At 50.0% G+C, this 26,632-nt stretch overlaps 1 protein-coding gene across 1 annotated transcript in view; it reads right to left on the reverse strand.

Moving 5' to 3' along the window:
- The window catches only part of SMARCD1 (SWI/SNF related BAF chromatin remodeling complex subunit D1), a 90,540-nt gene that overhangs the window by 12,857 nt on the left and 51,051 nt on the right, over positions 1-26,632 (reverse strand). Inside the window, exons 5-10 of the mRNA XM_078689125.1 lie at positions 23,516-23,638; positions 21,912-22,028; positions 21,586-21,687; positions 21,164-21,325; positions 20,830-20,927; positions 20,148-20,283 (exon numbers count right to left, since the gene is read on the reverse strand). Of these exons, the coding sequence (XP_078545251.1) occupies positions 20,148-20,283; positions 20,830-20,927; positions 21,164-21,325; positions 21,586-21,687; positions 21,912-22,028; positions 23,516-23,638 (738 nt within the window). The remainder of the gene's footprint in view (positions 1-20,147; positions 20,284-20,829; positions 20,928-21,163; positions 21,326-21,585; positions 21,688-21,911; positions 22,029-23,515; positions 23,639-26,632) is intronic.

Genomic DNA, 26,632 nt, shown 5'->3' on the forward strand with positions numbered 1-26,632 from the left:
TTTTTAGTCCTTCCATAAAGGCTTTTATTGCTGGTACTCTAAAAAACAACATATGTTGTCTGTTTTGTAGATATGCCGCAATGGCTGCAAGATGTAAGCGTATAGATGAGTATGCTAGATTAAATCTTTGTAAATGGAGAAGGTAACAGATAATATTTTGGATGGAAGCATTCAAAGGGTCAATTTGGTTATTAGTGCAGTAAATGGCAAATCTTTTCTATTTTGCAGCATAGCAAGCTCTAGTAGTAGGTCTTCTGGCTTCTTTAATGATATTCATACATTCTGGTGGCAGGTTAAGGTAACCAAACTCTAAGACTTCAGGATTTGCTAGATTCAGTTGACATGGATCTTGATGCCTGATGTCTCCATGGTTCTGCGTTAGCATGGATGGTGTCAGAGACAGTTTTTGGTGTGGAACTAGAGAGAGTTCTAGCAGTGTGGTGAACCATGGTTGGCGTGCCCATGTGGGAGCTACCAGGATCAGTTTGAGAGACTGTTGTCGGAGCATGCGTACCACTAGTGGTATTAGTGGGATTGGCGGAAAAGCGTATGCCAATCTGCCTGACCAGTTCATCCATATTGCATTACCCTTGGACAACGGGTGTGGAAACCTGGTGACGAAGGTTGGGCATTTTGCGTTTTAGTGTGTGGCAAACAGGTCTATGTCTGGATGACCCCACTTGTGAAAGAATGGTTGAAGAACTTGCAGATGTATTTCCCATTCGTGAATCTGTTGTGTCTGTCGACTTAACAGATCGGCTATCTGATTGTGAACTCCTGGAAGGTGTTCTGCAAGCAGATATATCTTTTGTGGAATGGCTCATCTCCAAATGTTTTATGCGAGGTGGGACAGCTGCAGGAATGTGTGCCTCCTTGTTTTTGTATGTAGTACATGGCTGTCATGTTGTCTGTCCGGATTAAGACAGCTTTGTTCTGTTTGTGCATTTGGAAGGACTTCAGGGCTAGGAAAATTGCCAGCAACTCTAGGTGATTGATGTGAAGCACCTTTTGTTGAGAGGTCCATCTTCCCTGAGTTGTGTGGTGGAGCAGATGTGCTCCCCATCCTATCAAGGATGCGTCTGTTGTCAGTACTATCTGTGGAACTGGCTCTAGGAACGGCCGCCCTTGGGACAAATGTTTGGTGTTCCACCACTGCAGAGAGCGATGTGTGCGGCTGTCCACCAACGCCAGGTCTGTTAGTTGTCCTTGTGCCTGATTCCACTGATGTGCTAGACATTCCTGCAATGGGCACATTTGCAGTCTTGCATATGGTGCAATAAAAATGCAAGATGCCATCATGCCTATTAGTTGCATGAACACTCTGGCTGGGAGAGAGTGTTAGTTTTGAAACCTTGTAACTAAGGCTTGAATGCTCTGTATCCTGGCTGGACTGGGATAAGCTAGAGCTGTATTGGTGTTTATGGTAGTCCCTAGGTATTGATGTACATGAGAGGGCTGGAGATGTGACTTGGTGTAGTTGATTGTAAACCTCAAGTTGTGCAGTGTTTGAATTGTTTGAGATGTGTGTTGGACACACCGATTGAATGACTTTGCTTTTATGAGCCAATCGTCTAAGTATGGGAAGACGTGGATATGTTGTCTTCTGAGATGTGCTGCTAATACTGCTAGGCACTTTGTAAACACTCGTGGGGAAGTTGTGACCCCGAATGGAAGGACTTTGAACTGATAGTGTTGTCCTTCTAGTACAAATCTGAGATACTTCCTGTGAGAAGGATGTATGGGAATGTGGAAGTAGGCGTCCTTGAGGTGTAGTGTGGTTAGGAAATCGCCTTGTTGCAACAATGGGAGCACTTGTAGTAAAGTGATCATGTGAAAATGATCTGATTGTATATACAGATTGAGAGGCCTTAGGTCTAGAAGCACAAGTTACTACTTGTGTAACGATATATCTGTAAGAGACATTAGTTAGTATTAGATTCCTTACCTTAGAATATCCCCAGGCGTCAGACTGGATCCAGAAACTTTTGCGTAGCAGTACCCTTGCGCGTCGGTAGGCGTCGTCTGCGGCTCCGCGTCAGTCGTTGGCGTCGTGGGCGCCGTGATGATGTCGTCGGAGTACTTAGACGCCGCCTCCGCGTGCTGACGTCAGTTCTTAGACACAGCTTTTCCGCGCCAGAAACGCAGAGCCATGTCAAAAAACCAACACTGGTGCCATTGAAACTAGGGTCCTGAAAGGGGTAAACCCTAACCCTAGATATCGGTTCGCAGAACGGGGAGGATGGGTGGGCCTGTAAGGAATCTAATACTAACTAATGTCTCTTACAGATATATCGTTACACAAGTAGTAACTTGTGCATCTGAAAGAGACACGTTTATTTATTTATTTATTTTATCAATTTATAGGGCGCAACAGCTACCCAAAAAGGGTTTCCCGGCGCCTAGACACAGCTAGATTGAGGACAGAGAAGGAGGTGACTGTTAAGTGGTTATTGTTCATACAGCCAGGTCTTTACAAGCTTTCTGAACCTACAGTAGTTTTCCTCCTTCCGGATACCGGGGGGAAGCGTGTTCCACAGGGAGGGTCCCAGATAGGCAAAAGATCTGCCACCTGTTCTTGCACGTTTAAACCTAGGTATGCTGAAACAGGCTGCTGTCTGTGACCGGAGGTTTCTCTTGGGCGTATAGAGGCAGGCAAGAGATTGGAGATATTTTGGTGCTATTCCTGCTTTTATTCTGAACATGTAGTTCAGGGTCTTAAAGCGGATTCTGCTCTCTATCCTGAGCCAATGAAGATTCCGACGATGGTTCGAGACTCCAGAGTTCTTCGGAATATTGCAAAGGAGTCTGACCGCAGCGTTTTGCGCTACCTGTAGTCGTCCGATCACAGATTTGTTTGCGCCCAGATAGAGGATGTTGCCGTAGTCAAGCCTTGATGTGATAAGGGCATTGACTACGGTCTTTTGCGTTGACACTGGCAACATCCACAGGATCTTCCTCAACCATTTGGCTATGGTGAGACAAAGGCCGGTTACTTTACTGGCCTGTTTGTCCATGGATAAGGCATTGTCCAATATAAAGCCCAGATTTCGAGCATGGGACACCGGGGTAGGAAAAGTGCCCATCTGGTCCGGCCAATGTGCAGGGTTCCAGAGAACTGGATCCTTACCCAAAATCAGAATTTCCGTCTTGTCGCCGTTCAGTTTTAACTGGTTAGTTGTCATCCAGTTCAATATTTTTAGTAGTCCTTCCTTGAGTAACGACGGAGAGTGGGGACAAGATTCAGATAGGGAGAAAATGATTTGGGTGTCGTCGGCATAGTTCATAAGCGTTAGACCTAACTTTTCAACAAGTTCTGCCAGAGGTTTAAGATAGATATTAAAAAACAGAGGGCTCAGGATGGACCCCTGAGGCACTCCATGTGATGCAGGTAGGGTGTCTGACACAGCTTGTGCAGAAGCGATCTGAAAGGTTCTATTTGCCAGGAAGGATTTGATCCAATCCAGAGCCTTTCCTCTTACACCATTTGTAAATAGCTCTTTAATAAGCGTTTCATGAGAGATGGTGTCGAACGCCGCACTTAGGTCCAATAACACAAGTGCGACCGTCTGGCCTTGGTCAAGAAGTTTTCTAATGTGTTCGGTGACACCTAACAGGGCGGTTTCAGTCGAGAAACCAGCCCTGAAGCCAGATTGCGAAGGATGGAGTAGGGAATTTTCTTCTGCAAAAGTGGCTAAAGTAGAGTGTACGTGTCTCTCAAGACATTTAGAAAAAGCTGGAAGCAGAGATATAGGTCTATAATTGGCCAGTATTTCTGGGTTTGCAGTTGGCTTTTTCAAAAGGGGTGTCACCATGGCATGCTTCCATAAGGCTGGGACAGTGGCGAGATCGAGGGATGAGTTTAGGAGATTGGCAATGATTTCCAAAGACTGGTCATCCAGTTTTTTAATAATTTTAATAGGGATGGGGTCCCTAGGGGAGCCGGATTTAACAGTTTTTAGGATTCCTTTCAATTTCTCTAATGAAAGAGTCGGCCAGGCTTCCAGTAAATTTTCATCCAGAGCAGTGGGTTGAGGCAAAATTGGGTCAGAAAGAGGGGGAGGATCAGGGTCAGAATTTTGTGTCTTGATGTCTGAGATAATTTTATCGATTTTCTCAGTAAAGAAACAAGCTAACGCCTGGCATTGTTGTGTGCTTAGTGGGGGTGCAACAGCTGTGGTATGTGCGCCCGCCAATTCCTTGACTTTGGAAAAAAGAGTTTTAGGCATGTTAGTTGCTTCGATAATTGTTAGTTAGTATTAGATTCCTTACCTTAGAATAGATACCCCAGCAATACCAACCCCGGTGGTGGGTCTGCGAACCAATAATCACACCAGAAAGTCCTGGAGGACAGAACGGCCAAAGAAGCCATCCCTCCGGACTTGGCTGTCCAGGCAGTGGTGCCTTGCAAACGTGTGCAGTGATGCCCACGTAGTTGCCAGACAGATGTCTTGTAGGGCACTCCCCGGCCCAGGGCAGTTTTATTCGCCGTGGCTCGGGTAGAGTGAGCCCGCAATCCAACAGGGGGCTCCTTTTTAGCCAAGGAGTAGCATGCCTGGATACACAAGATGATCCACCGTGAGATGGTCCGAGACCAGCCGTTTCTTCTTCTGTGGAGTCCGCCGACCGGGACACCCGTCATGAAGCGACCTTAATGTCTCCGCTGATCCCCGCAGCCAAGAACATGCCAGGACGGACCTCATCTGTCCAAAACTCAACAGAGGGTCCTCATTTCCATCCTTGAATCCCACTTCGGGTTTCTACTCATCCCTGTACCGGTCGGCGGCGCGCTCCCTCCTCCCTGAGAAACCACCGAGGAGAGTATTCCCTGCCACCCCAGGGTCTCTGCGCATCCCACTCGCCCCAGGATTCCATCTGCTTCGCCCCGCTTGAGCACTTTCCCGGGGGCACACCTCCTGAGAATCGACTGAGGAGAGAACCTCCTGCCATCGCTGGGTCTCCACGCCTTCGACCTGCACCAGAACGCCTTCTGCCTCATCATACCCGAGTCAGAAATCTTACCTGTTTGTGGTTCCCCTTCCGCCCTTCCACTGTGCCCTGATGAAGGTGTAGTCCCGGACGGGACCATACACCGAAACGCGCGTAGGCGCTCTTTCCTATTTAGGAACCCTCAGAACCTACCCGGACCTCGAACCATCGGTCCCCACGTTATCTACAACCATCATCGCTTGGTGCTGTTTGATCGGAGAATGAATGCTGTATGAATGTTGTTGATATGCTAGAGCGGAATCTGAACCACCATTTACTTATTTTTATTATAGTGTCTATTTATTTCGGTGTAGGTCAATTCTCGAAACATATTTATGTATTAGCAAAAAAAGCAATCCCTTAAATAAATTCATTCCTGAAAAATAAATTTTGATACTAAATGAATAAACCTGTTTGTGTGGTGTAATTTGCCTGGGCTTAGGTGTCTTTGTAGTAATATATTTGGACCTCTCCTAGGCCTTTTTGTTCAAATCCATAGGGCAGGTACCCGTTCTGCTTTGGATGGTCCTCTTGTGCACCGCTTTCCCCTTCTTTGCGCCCACGTAACCAACAAAGAGTTGGTCATCCACCCGGAACTGCCGTGTGCGATCCAAGTAAAATGAGAGCGCACGTTTTGGGTCCAGACGGTGGAGCCGCTCTTCCTCTTTAGAGGGATGCGGTGGCGGGAAGAAGGTTGGCAAGGTGATAGACTGCCCGATGTGGAAGGCCGTGACAACCTTGGGCAGGAAAGATGGCTTAGTACGCAACACCACTTTGTCCGGATGGACAGAAAGGAAAGGTGGAGTACAAGAAAGGGCCTGGAGCTCACTCACTCTCCTGGCAGAGGTGATGGCAACCAGTCTTCAGAGTTAGAAGGCGTAGAGGACAGTTGTGAAGTGGCTCAAAGGGAGCGCACATCAGAAATGTAAGAACCAGGTTCAAGTCCCACTGAGGCATCACAAACGGAACAGGAGGAAACGTGTGTGTGATGCCCTTAAGAAATCTATTTACAATAGGGGACTTGAACAAAGAAGGTTAATCAGGCAGCCTCAGAAAGGCTGAAAGGGCAGAAAGGTAGCCCTTGATAGTGCCCAGAGCAGAGCCCTGCTGGGCAAGAGAAAGAAGGAAGAGAAGAACCTCAGAAAGAGGGGCAGCAAGAGGATCCACAGCCTTTGCTGTGCACCATGCCACAAATCTGTTCCACCTGCAGGCGTATACCGACTTCGTGGAGGGACGCCTGGCTGCCAGAATGACGTTACAGACTTCAGGAGGCAAGTTAAATGGCCTCAACTGTCGCCGCTCAATCTCCAAGCATGGAGGTGGAGACTGGACAGGTTCGGGTGGAGGACCGTCTCCTGCTGCTGCGACAGAAGGTCATCCTGATGAGGCAGACGAACCGGGGGATCGACTGACATACTGAGTAGCTCTGGATACCAGTACCTTCGAGCCCAGTCCGGAGCCACAAGAATGACTTGGGCCCGGTCGCGCTTGATCTTCAGCGCTCTGGGCAGAAGTGGTATAGGCAGAAAGGCGTACAGTAGACCGCAGCTCCACTCGCAACAAAAAGCGTCTCCGAGCAGGTGCCGCCTTGGAAATTCCAACACGCAGAACTGATGACATTGCGCGTTCTCTTTGGTGGCGAATAGATCTAACCAAGGCTCTCCCCATCGCTGAAAGAGGCCTTGCGCCACGTCCGAGTTCGGACGCCATTCGTGATCCATCATGCACCGACGGCTGAGCTCGTCCGCCCTGGCGTTCAGAGAACCTGCCAGGTGTTGAGCCACCAGGGACACGCCCTGGCGTTCCAGCCATTGCCAGAGGCGCAGAGCCTCCTGGCAAAGGGTCCACGACCCCACCCCGCCCTGTTTGTTGCAGTACCACATGGCGGTGGTGTTGTCCGTGAACACCTGCACTACACTCCCCCGGACAGAGGGGAGGAATGCTTTCAGTGCTAGACGAATTGCCCGTAACTCCAGCAGGTTGATGTGGAGCCGGGCCTCCGCCAGAGACCAGAGGCCTCTGATCTCCGCCTCTCCCATGTGGCCTCCCCAGCCCTGGAGGGACGCATCCATCACAACTACGTGCTCCGGTTGGGGTAGGTAGAGGGATCTGCCGCTGACCCAATCGCGGTCCGGGAGCCACCACTGCAGCTGTCTCGCAGTGCCCTCCGAGATCAGGACGTGGTCGGATAGGTTGCCCTGATGCTGGGCCCACTGAAACTTCAGGTCCCACTGCAGAGCCCGCATCCGCCACCTGGCGTGATGCACCAGCAGGATGCAGGAGGCCATCAGCCTCAGAAGCCGCAGTGTCAACCTGACCGAGACCCGGGATAACGGCCGAAAGATGGGAATCAGAGCCTGAATATCCCGGACCCGCTGCTCGGGTGGATAAACCCGAAACTGCGCAGAGTCTAGAACCGCTCCGATGAAAAGGAGCTTCTGAGAGGGGCACAGGTGTGACTTCGGCACATTGATGGAGAACCCCAGCCGATGCAGGAGATCTGCCGGAGTCTGGAGGTGGCTGACGACTGTCTGGGGCGAGCCCGCCTTCAACAACCAGTCGTCGAGGTAGGGGAAGACTGAAACCCCTAACCTGCGCAGGTGAGCTGCGACCACCGTCATCACCTTTGTGAACACCCGTGGGGCGCTGGTAAGGCCGAAGGGGAGCACGGTATACTGAAAGTGCTCGTGGCCAACCGTGAACCGCAGGTGGCGCCGGTGGGCCGGCAGGACGGGGATGTGGAAATAAGCGTCCTGCAAGTCCAACGCTACCATCCAGTCTCCTGGGTCCAGGGCAGCTAGGACCTGAGCCAGTGTCAGCATCTTGAACTTCTCCTACCGGAGGAAGCCGTTGACGTTCCTTAGGTCCAAGATGGGGCGTAGGCCCCCTTTGCCCTTCTTGGGTACCAGAAAGTAGTGGGAGTAGCAACCACACCCTACTTCTGGCCCAGGAACGCGCTCGATGCCCCCTTGGCCAAGAGGGCCGTAACTTCCTCTCACAGAAGATTCAAGTGATCCCCCGATACACGGTGGTTCTGCGGTGGCATGGCTGGAGGAGCCGCCTCGAAGGGGAGGGAGTAGCCCCTTCGGACGATCTGCAGCACCCACCTGTCCGAAGTGACGGTGCGCCAGTGGAGGTGGTGATGGCGAACCCTGCCCCCCACTGGCGTCACATGGGCCTGAAAGCACGGACTAGGAGGATTTCGAGGCGGATGCTGCGGGGGAAGGTGTGGACTGACCTCGCCGTTGTCCCCGACCGCCGGGACGGCGGTTCCCACGGCCGCCACCGTGTTGGGTATTACCCTGCGGAGCGTGGCTGGCAGCACGTGTGGGTGCACCCCTTCCGTGGCCACGAAAGGAATGAAAGGCAGCTGATTGCTGGCGCGGGGCCGAGAGGCCCAAGGGCTTGGCCGTAGCCCTGGAGTCCTTAAAGCGCTCAAGCGCATGATATGCCTTGTCGCCAAAGAGGCGACGGCCATCAAACGGCATGTCCATCAAGGTGTTCTGGACATCGGCCGAAAAGTTGGCGGACCTCAACCAGGCGTAACGTCTAACCGCCACCGTCGCTGCCATCGCTCTACCCAGTGAGTCAGTGGTATCCAGCCCACACCGTATAGAATACTTGGCTGCATTCCGGCCCTCCACAAGGGCTTGGCCAAGTTTGGCCCGTACCTCCAACGGACACTCTGGCAGCACTTCCGCAACCGTATCCCACAGAGTGGGTGTAGCGGCCCAAGAGGCATGCGGTGTTGGAAGACCGCAGTCCCAGACTAAGGGATGAGAAGATCTTTTTGCCATACTGCTCGTACCTCTTGGATTCCCTGTCCGGCGGTGCCGACGGGAATGCGGTCTGGGAATTGGAGGCCTGGATGACCAGGCTCTCGGGGGTAGGGTGGGTGGACAGGAAACATGGGTCGCCCGGTGCTGGGCGGTGGCGTCTGGCCACGTTCCTATCTACGGGCGAACCCGTAGCGGGCTTGGACCAAGTGCCCAGAAGAACGTTGGTCAAGGCCTCATTAAAGGGCAGCAGAGGCTCGGCCGAGCTTGACTGCGGTTTAAGGACCTCAGTGAGGAGATTAGTCCTCACGGCCGCGACGGGGAGCTCAAGGCCCAAGGCCTTGGCAGCCCTCATCAACACCACACTGTAGGTTGCCCCCTCCTCCGAAGCCACGGTAGGAGGGGAGACAAAACCAGTGTCTGGAGAGGTGTCCAGGCCACTGGCCTCCCCAAGGTCTCCTGTCCAGTCCTCATGAGACTGACACTCTCTGGTCAGGGGGTCCTCAGACCCCTCCCAATCCTCTTCATCACCCATCTCCTGAAACTCAGGGTTCTCAACTAATGGGGCCTGCTCATAGAAGTGAAACTCCCCAAACGACGTCTGGAGCGGCACCCATCGGGGCCGTCCCGACGCCGGAACAGGAATGAAGGGGGCATCGGGGACGGCGCCGCCCGAGGACGGCACCGGAGGCGACACCTGATGGGCCGACGCCAGGGAGGTCGTAAGGTCCACCGGCGACGATCCAGATCCCGAAGAAGGTCCAGCGGCGTCGGGCCCGAAGGCGCCTGCGCCGCCGGGACAGCTGTACCTTGCGGCGCCGGGCCCGAAGGCACCGGTGGCGTCGGGATAGCGGGAACCTGCGGCGCCGGGCCCGAAGGCGCCGGCGGCGTCGGGGCCGAAGCACCCGACCCGTTAGAGGCCCCAGACGGGTCCGCTGGGCCCGAAGGCGCCGTGGAGCCCGTCGGAGGAGAGAGTTTCCTCATGGCCATGAGGAAGCGCTCGATCTCCTCCGGCGTCTCGTTGAGCCCAGGGACCGGAGGGTGTGGGGCTGAACGTGGCGCCCGCGACTCTGACGGAGCCGCGTGGGCGGTGTCACCCGAACCCCCGGCAGCATCGCGCGAGCGTCGGGGGGGGGAGTCCGCAGAGCGATGACGCCTCTTGGACTTCTTGTGCTTCTTACCTGACGACGACTTCGACCCGGAGGAGTGCGGCCTACTCCCGGAGCTGTGGCGGCTCCGAGCCCGCGACCTGTCCCTCGACCTCCCGTGGGACCGAGACCTCTCGCGGCGCGGGACCGACTGCCGGAGATCGAGTCGCCTGCGGTACCGCTCCCGCCTGGCTTTCGAAGAGAGGGCCCGGCAGTCGGAGCAGGCCTTGTCGTCGTGATCGACGCCTAGACAAGTTAAACACAGGTGGTGAGGATCCATAACCGACATCGTGCGGTCGCAATCCTCGCAGTGCTTAAAGCCAGGCATCCCTACGGCACCAAGCGGAGTCGAAAGACTTTGAGAAATGATCAAAAAGGTAGTCAAAAATGTACTAGGGTTACTGCCTTTTCCAGATCTGCGCTTGCTGGCGCGGAAAAAAGAAGAACTGACGTCAGCACGCGGAGGCGGCGTCTAAGTACTCCGACGACGTCATCACGGCGCCCACGACGGACGCGGAGCCGCAGACGACGCCTACCGACGCGCAAGGGTACTGCTATGCAAAAGTTTCCGGATCCAGTCTGACGCCTGGGGATATTCTAAGGTAAGGAATCTAATACTAACGTGTCTCTTTCAGATTTGGTCTTAGTGTTCCATCCTTTTTGGGTTTTAGGAAATAGAGTGAGTACACCCCTGTTCCTTGAGGTTTTAACGGAACTAGCTCTATTGCATCTTTTTGCAGCAATGAGAGAACTTCTTGTTGGAGCAGCGTTAGATGTTCTGTGGACATTGGACGCTGTCTGGGTGGTATATGTGGAGGGGTAGCTGTAAGCTCTAGGCAGTAACCATACTGGATAATTTGTCTTACCCACTTGTCTGTTGTGATGGAATTCCAGACAGGTAGGAACTGTGTTAATCTCCCCCCTACAGGAGTGGTATGCTGTTGGGTGAGCTGAAGGAAGTCATCATTTAGTGGTGGAAGAGGATCAATTGTTGTTATTACCTCAACCTCTTCCCTTACTGTTATTCCCGCTGTAACCTCCTCTAAAATATCCTCTATTGGAGGATGTTTGCGTATTGTTTTTAAAGGAAGTTGAATTATCTGCTCCAGTTTGTTTGGAGCCTCCTCTATAAAAGGAGTGACGAAAGGAGCCTCTTGGTTGAGTGGACTGCAAAGCTCCCATAGATTTAGCAGAATCAGTGTCTTTTTTCATTTTTTTTAAGTACTACGTCTATTTCTGGACCAAACAATTGTTGGTTGAATGGCTGATTTAAGATGGTTGTTTGCACCTCTTGCTTAAACCCTGAAATGCGTAGCCACACATGTCTTCTAAGGATGAAGCTAGTGTTTGTGCTCTAGATGCAGTGTCTGCTACAACAAGAGCGCACTTGATTGAGGCATTTGAAATAGGCTTACCCTCCTGTATAAGGTAATTTGCCCGTGCCTTATATTGGTCAGGTAGATGTCTTAAAAGGGTTTCTAACTGGTCATAATGAGCCCTGTCGTATCTTGCGAGGAGGGCTTGTGTGTTAGCTGTATTGCTATCTTGTGCAGCTATCCTTTTGCCTGAAGCATCTATTATTTTTGATTCCTTATCAGGAGGTGGTGCCTCACCTGATGTCTGGGAATTTGCTGTTTTTCTAGCGTTTGAAACGACTAGGGAATCTAAGGGTAGCTGTCCTTTAATGTAAGCAGGATCCCCAGGAGTGGACCTGTACTTTTTTTCTATTCTTGGGTTTATGATCCTAGCCCGTACAGGGTCTTTAAACACTTCTGGGGCATGCCTAATGACCCCTTTAATCATGGGTAATATTTGAACAGATTTTTCTGAGTGTTCAAAAGTGTCTAACAAAAAATCTTCCTCTGCCTCATCGGAGTGCATTGTTATATTATGATAGATGGCAGCCCTATTAAGTAGGTGTCCAAACCCAATATTATCTTCAGGAGGAGATGGTTTGGATGGAAATGTATGTGGGTCAGGGATATCTGGTACATCTTGTGGGTTTGGATATTCCTATCCTGGTACATCAGTAGGGTATGAAAGGGCTCATCTGGGTCTTCCCCATCCCCTATGTTATACTCATCTTCATTCTGAGGTGTCTGTGGAGGTGAAGAGTGAGGTGGAGAATTTTATGATAAATGAACAGGTGAACTTTGAGGTGAAATGTTATAAGGAATAGAAGGTGAAAGAGGAAGTACAGGAGAAGAAGGGTGCATAGGTGATGTGGCAGAAGGAGTAGTTTCTGTCCTGTAACTCCAGTTCTGTAGTAGGGGTATCTCTGTTATAGTCATAATCTAGTGAATAGTCCCGCCCATGTGCGTGGACCCCGGAGCAATCAAAAATAATCTCTTAAGGTGTCGAAAAATGCAGAACTGCACAGACACTTAAGAGAGAATTAAAGACAGATAATGCAGCCTATATCCACAGGCTACACTGTCCAGAACTTCAACTAGAAATTCCACCAAAAATCCACAAACAGCAAAGTCTGTCCAGATTTTCCTTGCTTTAACAGCAATATCCCTCTGGAATGATAGAGAGGAAGGCATGGACAGACAAGCCCCATAGGCTGCCATTACGTGGCTCAGAACAGGATACTGTGCCTTTAAGAGAACTTTCCAGAACTTCACAGTATCCCAGAATGCACTGCAGGTCCCTTTTACTTTCAGTTCTTTTTGAAGGTGTAACACGCCAGACATGTAGCATTCCTTACATGAATATCTCTCTCCACCGGGGAGGCGGGAGGGCGCTCTTGACTATAACAGAGATACCCCTACTACAGAACTAGAGTTACAGGACAGAAACTACTCCTTCTGTACTAGGGGATCTCTGTGTATAGTCATAATCTAGTGAATAGAATGGCAAGCCCATCCCCACACCAAAGCGACGGTGGAGAAAAGAGAAATAACACCACTACTGTGCGAACAGATTTCGCAGCGAAGCCTGCCCAACCTGAGCATCTGCCTGGCATCAGTGTCCAGGCAGTAATGCTTAGCAAAGGTATGGACCGACTTCCAAGTGGCCGCCTTGCAGATTTCTGCAATTGGAACATTACGGAGCAAAGCAGTCGTAGCAGCTTTGCCCCTGGTGGAATGAGCCTTAGGTTTACCCCCTAAGGTCTTATTAGCCTTTTGATAACACAATTGTATACAGGACACAATCCACCTAGAAATGGACTGTTTAGAGGTAGCAAGACCTGTCCTGACTGATCCATAATTGATAAACAATTGGTCTGACCTATGAATATCCTTGGTTTTATCCAGATAAAATGTCAACACCCTCCTGACATCCAGGGAATGCAGGGACCTTTCCGCTGGAGAGGAAGGATTCTGAAAAAACGTAGGTAAAGTTATGGTCTGGTTAACATGAAAGTCAGATATAACTTTAGGAAGAAATTTAGGGTGAGTACGCATAACAACCTTAGCAGCATGAAATACAGTATAAGGTTCTTGGCAACACAATGCCTGAATTTCACTCACCCTGTGGGCCGATGTAATGGCCACAAGGAAAGCCGCCTTCCAGGACAGGTGCTGCAACAAAGCCTTATGGATAGGTTCAAAAGGCTCCTTCATCAATCTGAACAGCACCACATTCAATTCCCATGAAGAAGAAGGAAGCCGGACAGGAGGGAACACTTTCTTCAAGCCTTCCAAAAAATCTTTGATCACAGGGATCTGAAAGAAGGAAGTCTGTGAAGGGCATTTCCTGTAGGCAGTCAATGCAGCCAGATGAACCTTAATGGAATGGACATTAAGGCCAGACTGCGCCAGATGTAGAAGATATGGAAGGATGACATCTTCCTTACATGTCGTCGGGTCATAGGTCTTGGACTTGCACCAGATGCAAAACCTCTTCCACTTGTAAGCATAAGAAGTCCTAGTGGAAGGTCGCTTAGCCTCCTTCAGTATGTCCATGCAATCTTCTGGGAGATTCATATGGCCATATTGCACTATCTCAGGAGCCATGCCGCCAAACTCAAAGACGAGAGGTTGGGGTGCAACATCTGCCCCCCGAACTTCGTGAGAAGGTCCGGCCTGCACGGCAGCCTCATTTGAGGAAGGAGAGACCGGTGAAGCAGGTCCGTGAACCACCACTGCCTGGGTCATTCCGGGGGGCAATCAGGATCATCCGCGCCCTGGACTGGGACAGTTTGATGAGCACCGCCGGAATCAGGGGAATGGGTGGAAAAGCGTACAGAAAGCTGTTCGACCAGTTGATCCATAGTGCATTCCCCAGCGTCCCTGGCTGGTAGTACCTGGAGGCAAAGTCTCGGCATTTGTTGTTTTCGGCAGTGGCGAACAGATCTACGTCTGGAGTCCCCCACCTTGCGAAGACTTCTCCTAGCACTTCGTCGTTTATGACCCATTCGTGGTTTTCCTGAATCAGCCTGCTCAGTGCGTCTGCCTGAACATTCTGCACACCTGGCAGATGGGTAGCCGTTATCGTCAGTCCTCTGGCCAGAAGCCAGTGCCAGATCACCTGCGCCTCCTGCGACAGAGTGCGCGATCTCGACCCCCCCTGCTTGTTGAGGTAATACATTGTGGTCGTATTGTCCGTCTGAACAAGCAGAGAGTTGGTCCGGAAGGACGGATAAAAGGCCTTCAGTGCCAAGTGAACAGCTCTGAGTTCCAGAAAATTGATGTGGTACATGGACTCCGTCGGGGACCACGTCCCTTGAATCTGTAAGTCTCCGGAGTGCCCCCCCCCAGCCGTGGAGAGACGCATCCGTCACTATAGTCTGCGTAGGAATGTCCTTGTGGAAGGGAACCCCTCTGAGGAGATTCTCCGCTGAACACCACCACTTCAGAGACTGAAGAGTATGCAGAGACAGTCGTATCTTGTCGTCCCAAGATCCTTTCCTCTGATCCCACTGATCCTCCAAGCACTCCTTCAATGGTCTCGTGCAGTCGTGCGTGAGGCGTGAGGAAGATACAAGAGGCCATCGACCCCAGTAGAGAAGACACCGTCCTCACTGTTTTAGATGGAGTGGTCATAAGAGCCTGAGCCTTCCGAAGGAGTGATAATCGTCTCTCCTCCGAAGGAGACACGCTTGCTGACAGCGTATTGATGGAGGCCCCCAAGTACTGTTTGCACTGGACCGGAGTCGGGACAGACTTGGACATGTTGATGTGCAACCCCAGCTTGTTCAAGAGAACGCACGTCTTTTGGAAGTGCGCTTAAGCTTCCGAGAAGGAGGAGGCCTTGTCCAAACCAATCGTCCAGGTACGGGTAGACAAACACCTTGTTCTTCCTTAGGTGTGGGGCTACCACTGCCATGCACTTCGAGAACGTCCTGGGCGCAGACTTCAATCCGAATGGCAGTACTGTGTACTGATAATGATTGGCGCCGACTTGGAATCGCAGGAACTTCCTGTGTTTGTGTGCAATGGGCACATGGAAGTACGCATCCTGTAGGTCTATGGCACACAGCCAGTCTCCCTGTTGCAGCTGAGGATAAATCTGATGCAACGACAGCATGCAAAACTTCTCTCTGCGAATCTACTTGTTTGCTTGTCGCAAATCCAGAATGGGCCTGAACTCGTTCTTGTCCTTCTTGCGAACCAGAAAGAACCGGGAGTACAGACCTCTTCCTCTTTGAGACAGAGGTACGTCTTCTATCGCCCTTTCCTTAACAGGATATCGGCCTCCGCCTGGAGCTCGCGCAGCTGAAACTGCGAGCGGACCGGAGGAATTGATGGAGGCGGGCTGGTGAACCGAAGACTGTATCCATTGCAAACAATATTCAGCACCCACTTGTCTTGAGTAATTTTTCTCCACTCTGCCAGAAGAAATTGAACGCTTCCCCCCACCGGAACGGGTAACGGATGTAGGGGAAGTAACCGCTCAGGGTCGAGACCCGGCCGGGCCCTTATTCGCTGTAGAGGACTGCTGTCCCCCTACCCCTTCTGGCGCTTCTGGAAGGGTCTCCGGAACTGCTGCTGTTGTTGCTGCTGCTGTCCCGAAGACTGCCCTCGTCCTCTTCCCTGTGCACCGAACCGTCTCTGGAACGGGCCTTCTTCTCTTTGGGCTTCTCCAAGCCCACAGCCGTCAGGGTCTCTGCCTCCGCCTTCATGCGGGCCATCTCCTCATCGGCATGCTTTCCGAACAGGGTTTCCCCCGAGAAGGGCAGATTGGCCATCCGCTGCTGGGCCTCCGGCTTGAGTGATGTGAGCCTGAGCCAAGCATGGCGCCGCTGGTTGATCCCATGACAGTACCCATGGGCAGCCAAAATAGAGACATCCGCAGCCGCGCGGATGACCTGGTTTGAAACCAGCATCCCCTCTTTGAGTATCTCCTGGAAGTCCTCCCACTTGTCTCGTGGCAGGAGTTCCGTGAACTGTTGCAGGGATTCAAAGAGGGCACGGTCATATCGCCCTAGTAACGCCGCTTCGCTGGACGCCTTCATGGCCGTGGACGCAGTCCCACAAGCCTTCCTTCCAGCTGAGTCGATCCATCGGCTTTCCTTATCGGGGGGTACGGTGGAGGACGGGGAGGTAGAATGTAACTGCCTGGCCGCCGTCACTATCACGGAGTCAGGTACCGGGTCTATCCGCAGGAAAGCCGGGTCCGAATCCGGGGCCCTGTACTTCTTCAGAAGTCGGGAGGGAGCGACCTTCACCACTGCTGGCGTGAGGAACAGCTCCTCCGCAGGCTCTACCAAACCAGGCACTAGAGGGCGAGACGAATGCTTCTTGTGAAGCGTCTCAAATATCACGGACGTCGTGGGTGTTGGAGCCGTCACCGTGATTCCCAATTTTGCAGCCCCCCTCAGGAGAACATCCTGGAACGTGCTGATGTCGTCCACCGGAGACACCCTTGTCCCCGGAGATTCCGACAATGTCTGAAAAAAGGTCCTGGAGGAGTCCGTGCGGGACCTCGATCCATGCCTCCTATGGCGACGTCTTGACCTGGTGGAGGATCTACGCCGACTCCTCGATCTTCCTCTCCGTCCGGAGCATGATCGTGACTTCCTCGGCTTTGGTCGATCCGCCGGTTCCACCGGGGCGGGCGACTTCGGCTTGGCCGGGGCCTTCGGCTTAGGGGTCCCCTTGGGAGGGGTCGGAAGCCTGGGCAGCGAGACCGACCTCGGAGGAACCGGAGGCGGCTTGTCTGCTGGTAGCTGAGGTCGAGGCATAGTGTGAGGCAGTGGTGGTAGAGGAGGAGGAGTAGGGTCCCTTGGAGGGAGTCCCCTCGGTAATGGAGGCGGGGTGTAACCGGCCTCTGTGACTGAGTATACACCATGGAGTACACCGAACCCAGTGATCCGCCTTCCTTCCCAGCCTGGGACGTAGGCGAACCTCCCATTGCGCCAGATCTCCTTCCCCGCCTCTTCGCCGTCGAAGAACGGCGACTGGACGGCGAGCGTCGGTCCCTCGACGGCGAGCGTCCTTTCCTCGACGTCGACCGTTTACCCCTAGACGGCGAATGCCTTTGCCTCGACGGCGACCTTCGGCGCCTCGACGGCGACCTCCTGCGCCTCGACGGTGACCTCCTTCGCCTCGACGGCGAACTTCTCTTAGACGACGAGGATCCCCTCGACAACGATCTTCTCCTTTTCGCTGACGGCAAACGGCGGTGTCGCCTCGAAGGCAAGCGCCGACGCCGGGCCTTTCGACGTCGATCACTCGACGTTGACTCCGACGAGGACGACGAAATCGTCCCTGGAGACCTCGACGGCGGTCTGTTCAGTTCCTTCGACGTCGACGGCGCTTCGACCCAGAGCCCTGGGGAGACGGGGAACAGACTGTAGTCATCCCTCTCGACGTCTTAGTCGGTGCAATCGACCCAGACGGAGAATGGTGACGCTTGCTGGTCTTCCTGCCCCTGGGAAGCCCCCCAGAGGCCTCAGCACGGGCAGAGGAAGCCCCTCCAGACCCACCTTGTGCCTTCAGCCTTCTTTCCTCAAGGCCCTGAAGCCTGATCTTCTTTCTGTCCTTCAGGGTCCTGCCAGAGAAGCCCTGACAAATCCCACACTCCTCTGGGACATGGGAAGAGGGAAGGCAGAGGATACACACCTCATGGGGATCTGATTTTGCCTTCTTCCTGGAGCACTCCGGGCATTTGTCAAATAATGCAGGCATATTTGACATCAAGTGCAAAAAACAAGAAACAAGAGGAAAGGCACCAAAGTACTTAGAAAGCACTCAACATGACAAAAAAGTGAAAACATCACCAATAAATCCCTGAAAAGGGAGAGCTCAATGCTCCAGGGTCCTGCTTGCAGGAGACGGAAAAAAGAACTGAAAGTAAAAGGGACCTGCAGGGCATTCTGGGATACTGTGAAGTTCTGGAAAGTTCTCTTAAAGGCACAGTATCCTGTTCTGAGCCACATAATGGCAGCCTATGGGGCTTGTCTGTCCATGCCTTCCTCTCTATCATTCCAGAGGGATTTTGCTGTTAAAGCAAGGGAAATCTGGACAGGCTTTGCGGTTTGTGGATTTTTGGTGGAATTTCTAGTTGAAGTACTGGACAGTGTAGCCTGTGGATATAGGCTGCATTATTTGTCTATAATTCTCTCCTAAGTGTCTGTGCAATTCTGCATTTTTCGACACCGTAAGAGATTAATTTTGATTGCTCCGGGGTCCACGCACATGGGCGGGACTATTCACTAGATTATGACTATGCACAGAGATCCCCTACTACAGAATCCTTCTTGACAGGCACAGGGTGACTGACTCCGGAATCTGGGGATCACGGTTCGATCCCTGGGGCCGACAGCAGATTAGCCCAGCACCATGTGACTCTGGGCAATAGCTTGGTTAATCTTCCCGGCGGCCCCCAGCGCCTAGAGACCCTAACGGTTGATGGTTCACGCTTTACAAAATGTGGATTATTATTATTATTGTTATTATTATAAGGTGCTGTGTCTATCTTCCTCTTTCTATGTGGCATAGTGGATACATGTTCTGTTTCTGGATCAATGTATATCCTTTTTTGCAAAGGATCAGGTCGACGATTTTTTCAGCTCCAAGCCTGGTTTCTGCTGGTCTCTAGCCTTAGGAGTTGTTGTATAGTACTTTGGCGTAGTTTTCGGCCCCGAAGGTATTGTTTTCGGAGTCGAGGCCTGGTTCGAGGGCTTGGAGGCATCGGAAGCAGGCTTTGTAGGTTTCGGCACCGAAGATTTTGGGATGGAAGCTGTTTTGGTCGGCTTGGAAGCGTCGAAAACAGGCTTCATTGGTTTCAGTGCCATCTTGTCTCTAGGAGTCGACGGTTTTCGAGTGTTTTTCGGAACCGGGACTTCTTTCGGTTTCGGTGCCGAGGGAGCTGGTAGTATCGGCACGTGCGTTTTGCTCGGTATGGAGCTACCGGCTTTAATATTTTCTTCGGAGCCGGGCCTGATGGCGAGGCTTTCGAAGCAATGTCTCGGTTTCGACTGGGCCCCGAAGGCGGAGTTTTGATCTTAGCCTTTGGTTTAGGGGCTGGGGTAGGGGCAGTCATACTCACGTTGACCTGACGGTATGGAGTCATCGGAGTCGTCTGCCTCAGATATGATTTGGAGATCATCGGAATCTTCCTCGGGGACACATGGACCTTCGTCGAAGATATCCACCGGTTCCGGAGCTGATCTCTGTATGTCGCATCGACAGGCCCTCCGATCTTTAATGGTCCTCTTGGATCGAAAGGACGCACAAGCTGTACAGTTCGACTTGTCGTGTTCAGGTGATATACAAAGGTTACACACCTCGTGATGGTCGTTGCGTGGAAATTTTGCTCCACACACGGGGCGTTTTTTTGAATGGTGTCCTTTCCATGAGTTTTAGCCCTCACAACGTGGGTAGGCCCAACAGCCCGCGTCGAAGACCGGAATCGAACTGATGAAGTCGAGTCTATGTATGTTGATGTTGAAGTTTGTTTTTAGAAAAGTTTTGCGCGTCAAAGTCTTTGAAAAGTAGATCTTCGGAGCGGAAAAGTTGCATCCGAACCCAGTGGCAGAAAAAAACAATCTAAGGATGGAGCCGATACCCATGCGCACTATCGTCCAAGGGAGGAGTCACCTATTTCGTGACTTCAAAGACTTCTTCCAAGACGACGACAACATGCAATCATCCGAGCCCAATACCAGGTGACGATCTAATGCAAAGTGTACAATCTGCAGCTCATATGCCTCGAACATACTGTTTAAACATCAGCCACAAAAAGGAAAGGAAAATTATTCTACATAGGCTTCCAAGGATTAAAGGTGCGAGAGGCAACAACAAAGGTGCAGAGAAAGTGCGGAGAAAGTGGAAGGGCGCATTACCTTATTATCTAAAGCTGCGATTTCCTGCTGGCTGGCCGTAGAGAGAAGGAAAGAATTCATCTGCGTCTTCAGCGTGTCATCCACTTCCACATCAATGTCATAGCAGGCAGTTTTCTTCTGGTCATTTGGGTCAACGCTGGGAAACAGAATATAGAAGACGAGTTATTGCACAACCGGAAAAGGGATGTGTAGGTAGGACTCTGGGAAGAGAATAGTTCGGTGTGCTGTAAGTCAGGATTTGGGTTCCTAACAATGCAATAGCAGAGGGCGCTGCATGTCGCAAATAATGTGCAATGGAGGAGCTGTGTCTGTGGCTGAGTCTCTGAAATTTTACTTAACCCTTCATTCTAAAAACAAATCTTTTTTTCTCTTGCTCCTTCCACATTGCTGATGCTCTGCTCAACAGGACTCAAGTAGAGTTACAGCTGTGCAGAATACGTACATAACACAGCCAAGAGAAATGGCTACACAGATGGAAGAGAAAGTTCTTTACTACCACAGCTAACACAGGATATTGCTGAAGGTTCATAGTACAGCAATCTACCCATGAAGTGTGGGCAGCCCACCGATGGATTCAATTCTATGATTAAACACAGGACAGGTTTTGCCCAAATATATCCAACTGTCTGCCCAACCCCGACTGCCATGCGGGGTGTGGTATGTATGTATATACTGGTCCCACCTGATTACATGATTTATGATAATCGGCTCCGGAGGCATCAGCAACGCATGCAGGCGCTGAGGAATCTCAGAGAATTTCATTCGCTGAGATTCAAAGATCTGCAAGAGATGGAAATGAAAGACTTACAAATCAGAGAACAGCACAGAAATCATAGGTAGACTGATGGCTTGTCTTGAACTAAGCAAGTGACAAAAATGAACCAAAGCTTAAGCTATGTAGGAAAAAAATGTTTACTAAAATAGCTAGTCAGATAAGAGACAGGAGAAGAAGTGTAAAATCCAAAAGGGTAAGCACCAAAACTGATGAATGCTCATTGAGTCCAAGGAATCCTAACCTGCTGCAGGTACTTGTCACAGATCACAAACTCCCTCTCGTGGGGGTCCTGAAGCTTGTGGGTTTTGATGTACTGCCAGAGAGCTTGGATAATTACAGGGCGAGTCTGGGTATGGATCCCCAGGAGGCGAGCAAGGCGTGGGTCCAGCTTGAACTGTGGAGGCTGCAAAGAAACAAACAGTAAAGACAAATTAGACATGGTGAATATATAGAACTTGTGGCCGATGCTACCCTGCAATCAATTTTATCATCAGTTTTGTTAACATATTTTGGCATTGTGTGGAGCCAAATTTATAGTTGAATAATGAGGCATTTACACAGAAGGATGCCATCAGCTATTTTTTTCCCTTCTTGCATAGAGTTCATGGTCAGACAGACCAGCTTCTATAGGATTTAGTACATCTTAGCAACCTGCCTACCTACCTGATAGTCCAGCATTAGAAGCACGGTACATCGCACATTGACGTCACCCGGCCGTTTCACCTGGAAGCCGTCTGTCTCTTGGGTGGTGGCAGTCCTATGCCACTGAAAAACAAGATACACTAACCTTAGGGCATCAGGCAGGTAAATGAACATTAGCAAACAAAAGAGAAACTGAAAATCTGGACATCTGTCGTCTCGCCAATCTTGTTTGGTGTAGGAGAGCTTTGAAAATGCAGTACAACATTAATGCTTATCCACTCATTACAAATGGCAGCGCACTCTCAATGTACCAATTCTGTCCCAGAGGATGGTCCCTAGCTGCTTACCTCCACAAGATGGTTGTCTGGCCCATACAGATCCTTGTCCAGCTCGATCACCAGAGATTTAAAGAACGATGAGAATTTCCTTTTCTGTTTTGTTGCATCGTATTTGGACAAAGCAGACTGCACAGAAAAATAAAGACATTTGCATCACAGAAGGTATTCAGAAATCAACATTGCTCATTCACATGACAGTCTAAGTGCTTTCAGGAAAATTAGTCATATAGAAATGTAAGGCCCTAAATGAAAGATGCACCTTGGAGATTAGTGTGTAAGATGCAAATGGTTTTCTTTAGTCTAAATGGTCCATAGAGTGCAGATTTTTCCAGATATCCTAAATTGCAGAGTACGGGGTAAGGCCTCGGATCTATTTCTGTGTTGAAATGAGGACCAGTGGTGAATTTGGGAGCAAACTCTTTCCGAGAACATTGGAGCATGTTGCAGGAGGACCAGATTACATTACACATGGCCAGAATTCATGTTATTAGAAGTACAGGAGAGTAATTGATGTGTTTAGAATCAAAGGATTATGAGGGAACTCTGGGACTCAAATCAGTTCCCGAGATCCAAAGTCAGAACTCTGGCCACATCCTTATTTTTTTAATTTATGGTGTGAAAGTCGTATAAAAGTGGTATGGCTGTGTATGATCACATATAGCGAGCACAACATCTCTGTTGAAATAGCTTTAGGGAGTAGGGAGTAAAAAAACGACAGCAACAACAAATGCTGGAAGGGTAACCGGAGTAGTACTTGAGAATAAATTAAAGGCTTCGTTTTAAAACTGGATTTAAGGACATTGTGCACCAGTGCAAATGTGCTGAACTAATGGGGTTAATCGTTTTAAATATTACTTGCATATAGATCAGGGCTTTCGCGACCCACCTAAAGTCAGCTTGCGACCCACAGCTTGAGAAACAGTACTCTAACGCCTCCTAGAATAAGCCTTGATTGCTTACCATCACTACCACTGTAGAGTAAAGTTTACAAATGAAGTGACATGGATATCTAACTGGAATGCAATGGCATGCAAGGCCAGGGCATACCAGGGGTAAAAAAAAAAAAAAAGAACGCCGCCAAATACTGCAGAGCAACTAACCACCACCCTAGGACTGCAGACTTTAAGATAAGAATTTCATAAGGGCTATTGTTTTGACAGTAATATGCACAGTCTATTATAGCTAACAACTTGTAAGATGCAGATAGCTATAAAACCTTGAACTTGCAAGATGCAGACTTAGGTTAAACAGTTTAAGAGGCATTAAACTCAGCAGAGCTTCAAACATGTAGTTTTACATCCACAGACTTGGCTGCCAAAAAGATCTCCCCAGAGATACGTCCGCTCTTATGGTGGGTTAGTTACGTTGTCAAATTTTTAAGGAATGGCAAGTATGGTAAAAACACGAATATATGAAGCATTAATAAGACTTGAGTCACAGACTTTGCAATAACTAAGTTGGTCTTGGTTCCCCAAATTAGCAATGCGCACACTTCTTACTGCTTACTTCACTTACAGCTAAAAGCCAAGACATTCTAATTCCAGCTACTTGAACTTTACTATCATCCCCTATCCATCACTATATCCTGCCAGAAACCAAAGCTCACAACTCACATCCTCCAAGAGTCGTCCCTCGACGCGCAGCTCCCACGATGCCACAGTCCCTTCGCCATCCTCCACATCAGATTTGGCTGGGTTGAAGGTATTGGAGATAAAAATGCGAAGCTTCCGCTTTTGCTAATGTAAAAGCACAATCCTTATTGAAGAGGTTCATTAGTAATGAAAGTTCAATGCTATTATAGAAGACGACCATGACGTCACACAGCATAAGGCCAAACATACCCGCCAAGCAACGGCAAAAAGAGGGGCCAGCAACGTGTCTCAGAAGTACTTTGTTCAATGCAGATAGGATGAATTTTAACTCCATTCGATTTAGGAATTTATGCCAAGGTTATTTAAGCAGGCTACCAAAATATTGGACAAGGCAATAAAGGTGGATTCTCAAATTATGGGGAGATTCAAGTATCCTGCCAAATAATTTGCCATGACTGTATTTTCAGAAAAAGGAAATACAAAGATGGTTCTATCTCAGTGAACTCGTGGAGAGAACTGCAGGAATACTTTATTGATAAAAACACTGCTTACCTACTTTCGGCAGAATTTTAATCAGTGGAGGCTAAATTAACACCCAACACTGACATTCAATGGTAACTTAAAAGTTGTGCTACATTTTAGGTTTCATGTTCTTTTTTGTATTATTACATATCAACCTTACGTGTATATATAAACAAAGCACTCAGCATTGCAGCACAGGGGAAGAAGATCAAACACAAGAGACAAGCATATAAAGGCACCACACTATTAAACCTACATGAACAAAGCTTCTGAATCCAGGGCTCATCTCAATGCACCTTATAGACTGGTGTATATTTAGCAGACGTGCTACAGTGAACTATAAACAGCGAGAAAGAACAGAAAGTCCGCTATCTACTCATGTTATGCTTCAAAGCCTCTCAACTCGCTAATGTACCACTTTGAAGAACTTCATAGTTCTTATTTAACTTTCAATTCTTATGTTTCTTCATTTCCGGCCCATGCAGGGCCGTGAGACGATGCCTTAGTGATGCACAGAACATTCCCTCTAATGTTCATTAATGAGCAGCTGCCACGGTGTGCACCCACTTACAATAACGACTAGGGGGATAGTGCTGGCTCACAAAGAACTCAAAACAAATTAAGGAAGCAAACAGGACCTCAAGATGGCCTTGTATTAGCTCATGTGTGAATTTTGTTTTGCAAATAACTAGGTCCTGGTATAAGATGTGTTCTAGTGGCTATGTTGAAGATTATGAATCCTCCGAGATTTGAGTTTCAATCTCAGCTTCGACCAGGGACCAAACACATTACTTTTTTGTTTGTTTGCATCTGTAAATACAAAGAAAAGTGTGATGGACAAAAATTTGCTTTAACCCCAGCGTCTGATGATTACTAGGGGCAGCATTCTAGTCCATCAATTGTTTCTCTCACGATCACCCACTGTAAATGTGTAACGTAATATTAATATAGAAAAGGCAAGCATTCACTGCACAATCTAGTGCTTTCCCAATTAAGTTACCTCCTCTACCTCCTGGGCCGCTCTCAGCTGAGTGTTGACGCTGAGAGCTGGTCCCGGGGAGGCGAGGGCTGTTTGGCGGCCATCTTGAGTGTAGGCGCGCCCTCGCGCTCTAGTCACTATAAAAGAGTACCCTGTGGCTCCGCGCAGCGGACGCGGCAGCGGATGCCCGCCGGAGTCACGCCAGAGTCCAGCCCGTCTGCGCCCGTCCGCGCTGAGGACGGGCTGGACGGCTGGGCCCTGGACTCTGATAAAATGTCATCCCCTTCTTGTAGCTATTCTCTTCGCGATATGTTGGCCCTTAAACCGTGTAAAAAACACTGTTCTCATACCTATGAACCTGATGACCTCTCGCTCCCACTCTCCTGTGGCTGCTATCTCCCGCCAGGACCCCCCAACCCTGTTTCCATCTACCCTACCACTGAACACCCTATCACATCTACTGCTAGTACAGTAGAAGTAGAGGGCATCTTGGTCAATGCCCGCTCCCTTATTAAGAACAAGGTTATGTTTAAAGAGATGGTACTGGACAGAACGCCCACCCTAGTGTTTGTGACTGAAACCTGGGCTAAGGACTCCTCCGACCCAGATCTAATAGAGGCTGTCCCGGACGGTTATTGCCTGGCCAGACTTGATAGACAGGGACGAGCTGGAGGGGGGATAGCGATCCTTTATAAAGATCACCTTCAATGCCACACTGTACCTCTGAGTGATTTTCCTGATAGTTTCCAAGCTCTTTATTTTTCTATTAAGGAAGAGCAACGTCCCTTTTTTAACGGTATTTTAATTTACCGTCCCCCCGGCTCGAGGACCCACTTTACGCACCATCTTCTTCAATCTCTTGAACCTCATTTTGGCCAAGATAACCTTTCCATCATGGGTGACTTTAATTACCACCTAGAGCGGCATGACCTCTCTGATACCTCCTGTCTCAATGAGGCCCTTGAATCTTGTGGGCTTACGCAACGTGTTACCGGAGCCACTCACCGTGCAGGACACACCCTGGATGGCATCTTTTCCAATGACCCCCGCTTGATTATTAAGGATATGATCCATCTCTCCTGGTCCGACCATTTGGCGGTCCATTTCCTTCTTAATCACCAACGGGTGAACTCCCGTAATTTGGGGAATCATGTCATCGAGACCACTCGAAACTTCAGGAATATCAACAGCAATTCCTTCGCGCCCTGGGCCGCAAGCTTTGCTAATACTGACCTACATAGCGTACAGACCGCAGTCGCCCACTTCGAACAGGTCACTACCGAGGCCCTGAATCATCTTGCCCCAGAACAATCCCGAAGCCGCGCTAGAAAGAGACCGTCCGCCCCCTGGTACTCCGAATCTCTTAGGCTTCTTAGGCAAGAAGTGAGGAGAAAGGAGAGGTTATGGCACGCTAGTTGGGACTTCAAAAATAAGGAAGCTCATCGACTTCTTGTTAAAAAATACAAGGCTGAAATTTTACAGGCCAAACAAGAATACTTTGTGACCGCGACTTCCTCGCTCTCCTCCCCGAAGGAACTTTTTAAAACTGTAGACTCCCTGGTCAGATTGCAGGTCCCTGACCCTGTTATCCCTTCGCAGGATCTCTGTAATAAGATTGCCTCCTTTTTCCATTCTAA

Source organism: Lissotriton helveticus, chromosome 1_1 (genome assembly GCF_964261635.1).
Source record: "Lissotriton helveticus chromosome 1_1, aLisHel1.1, whole genome shotgun sequence".
NCBI lineage: Eukaryota > Metazoa > Chordata > Amphibia > Caudata > Salamandridae > Lissotriton > Lissotriton helveticus.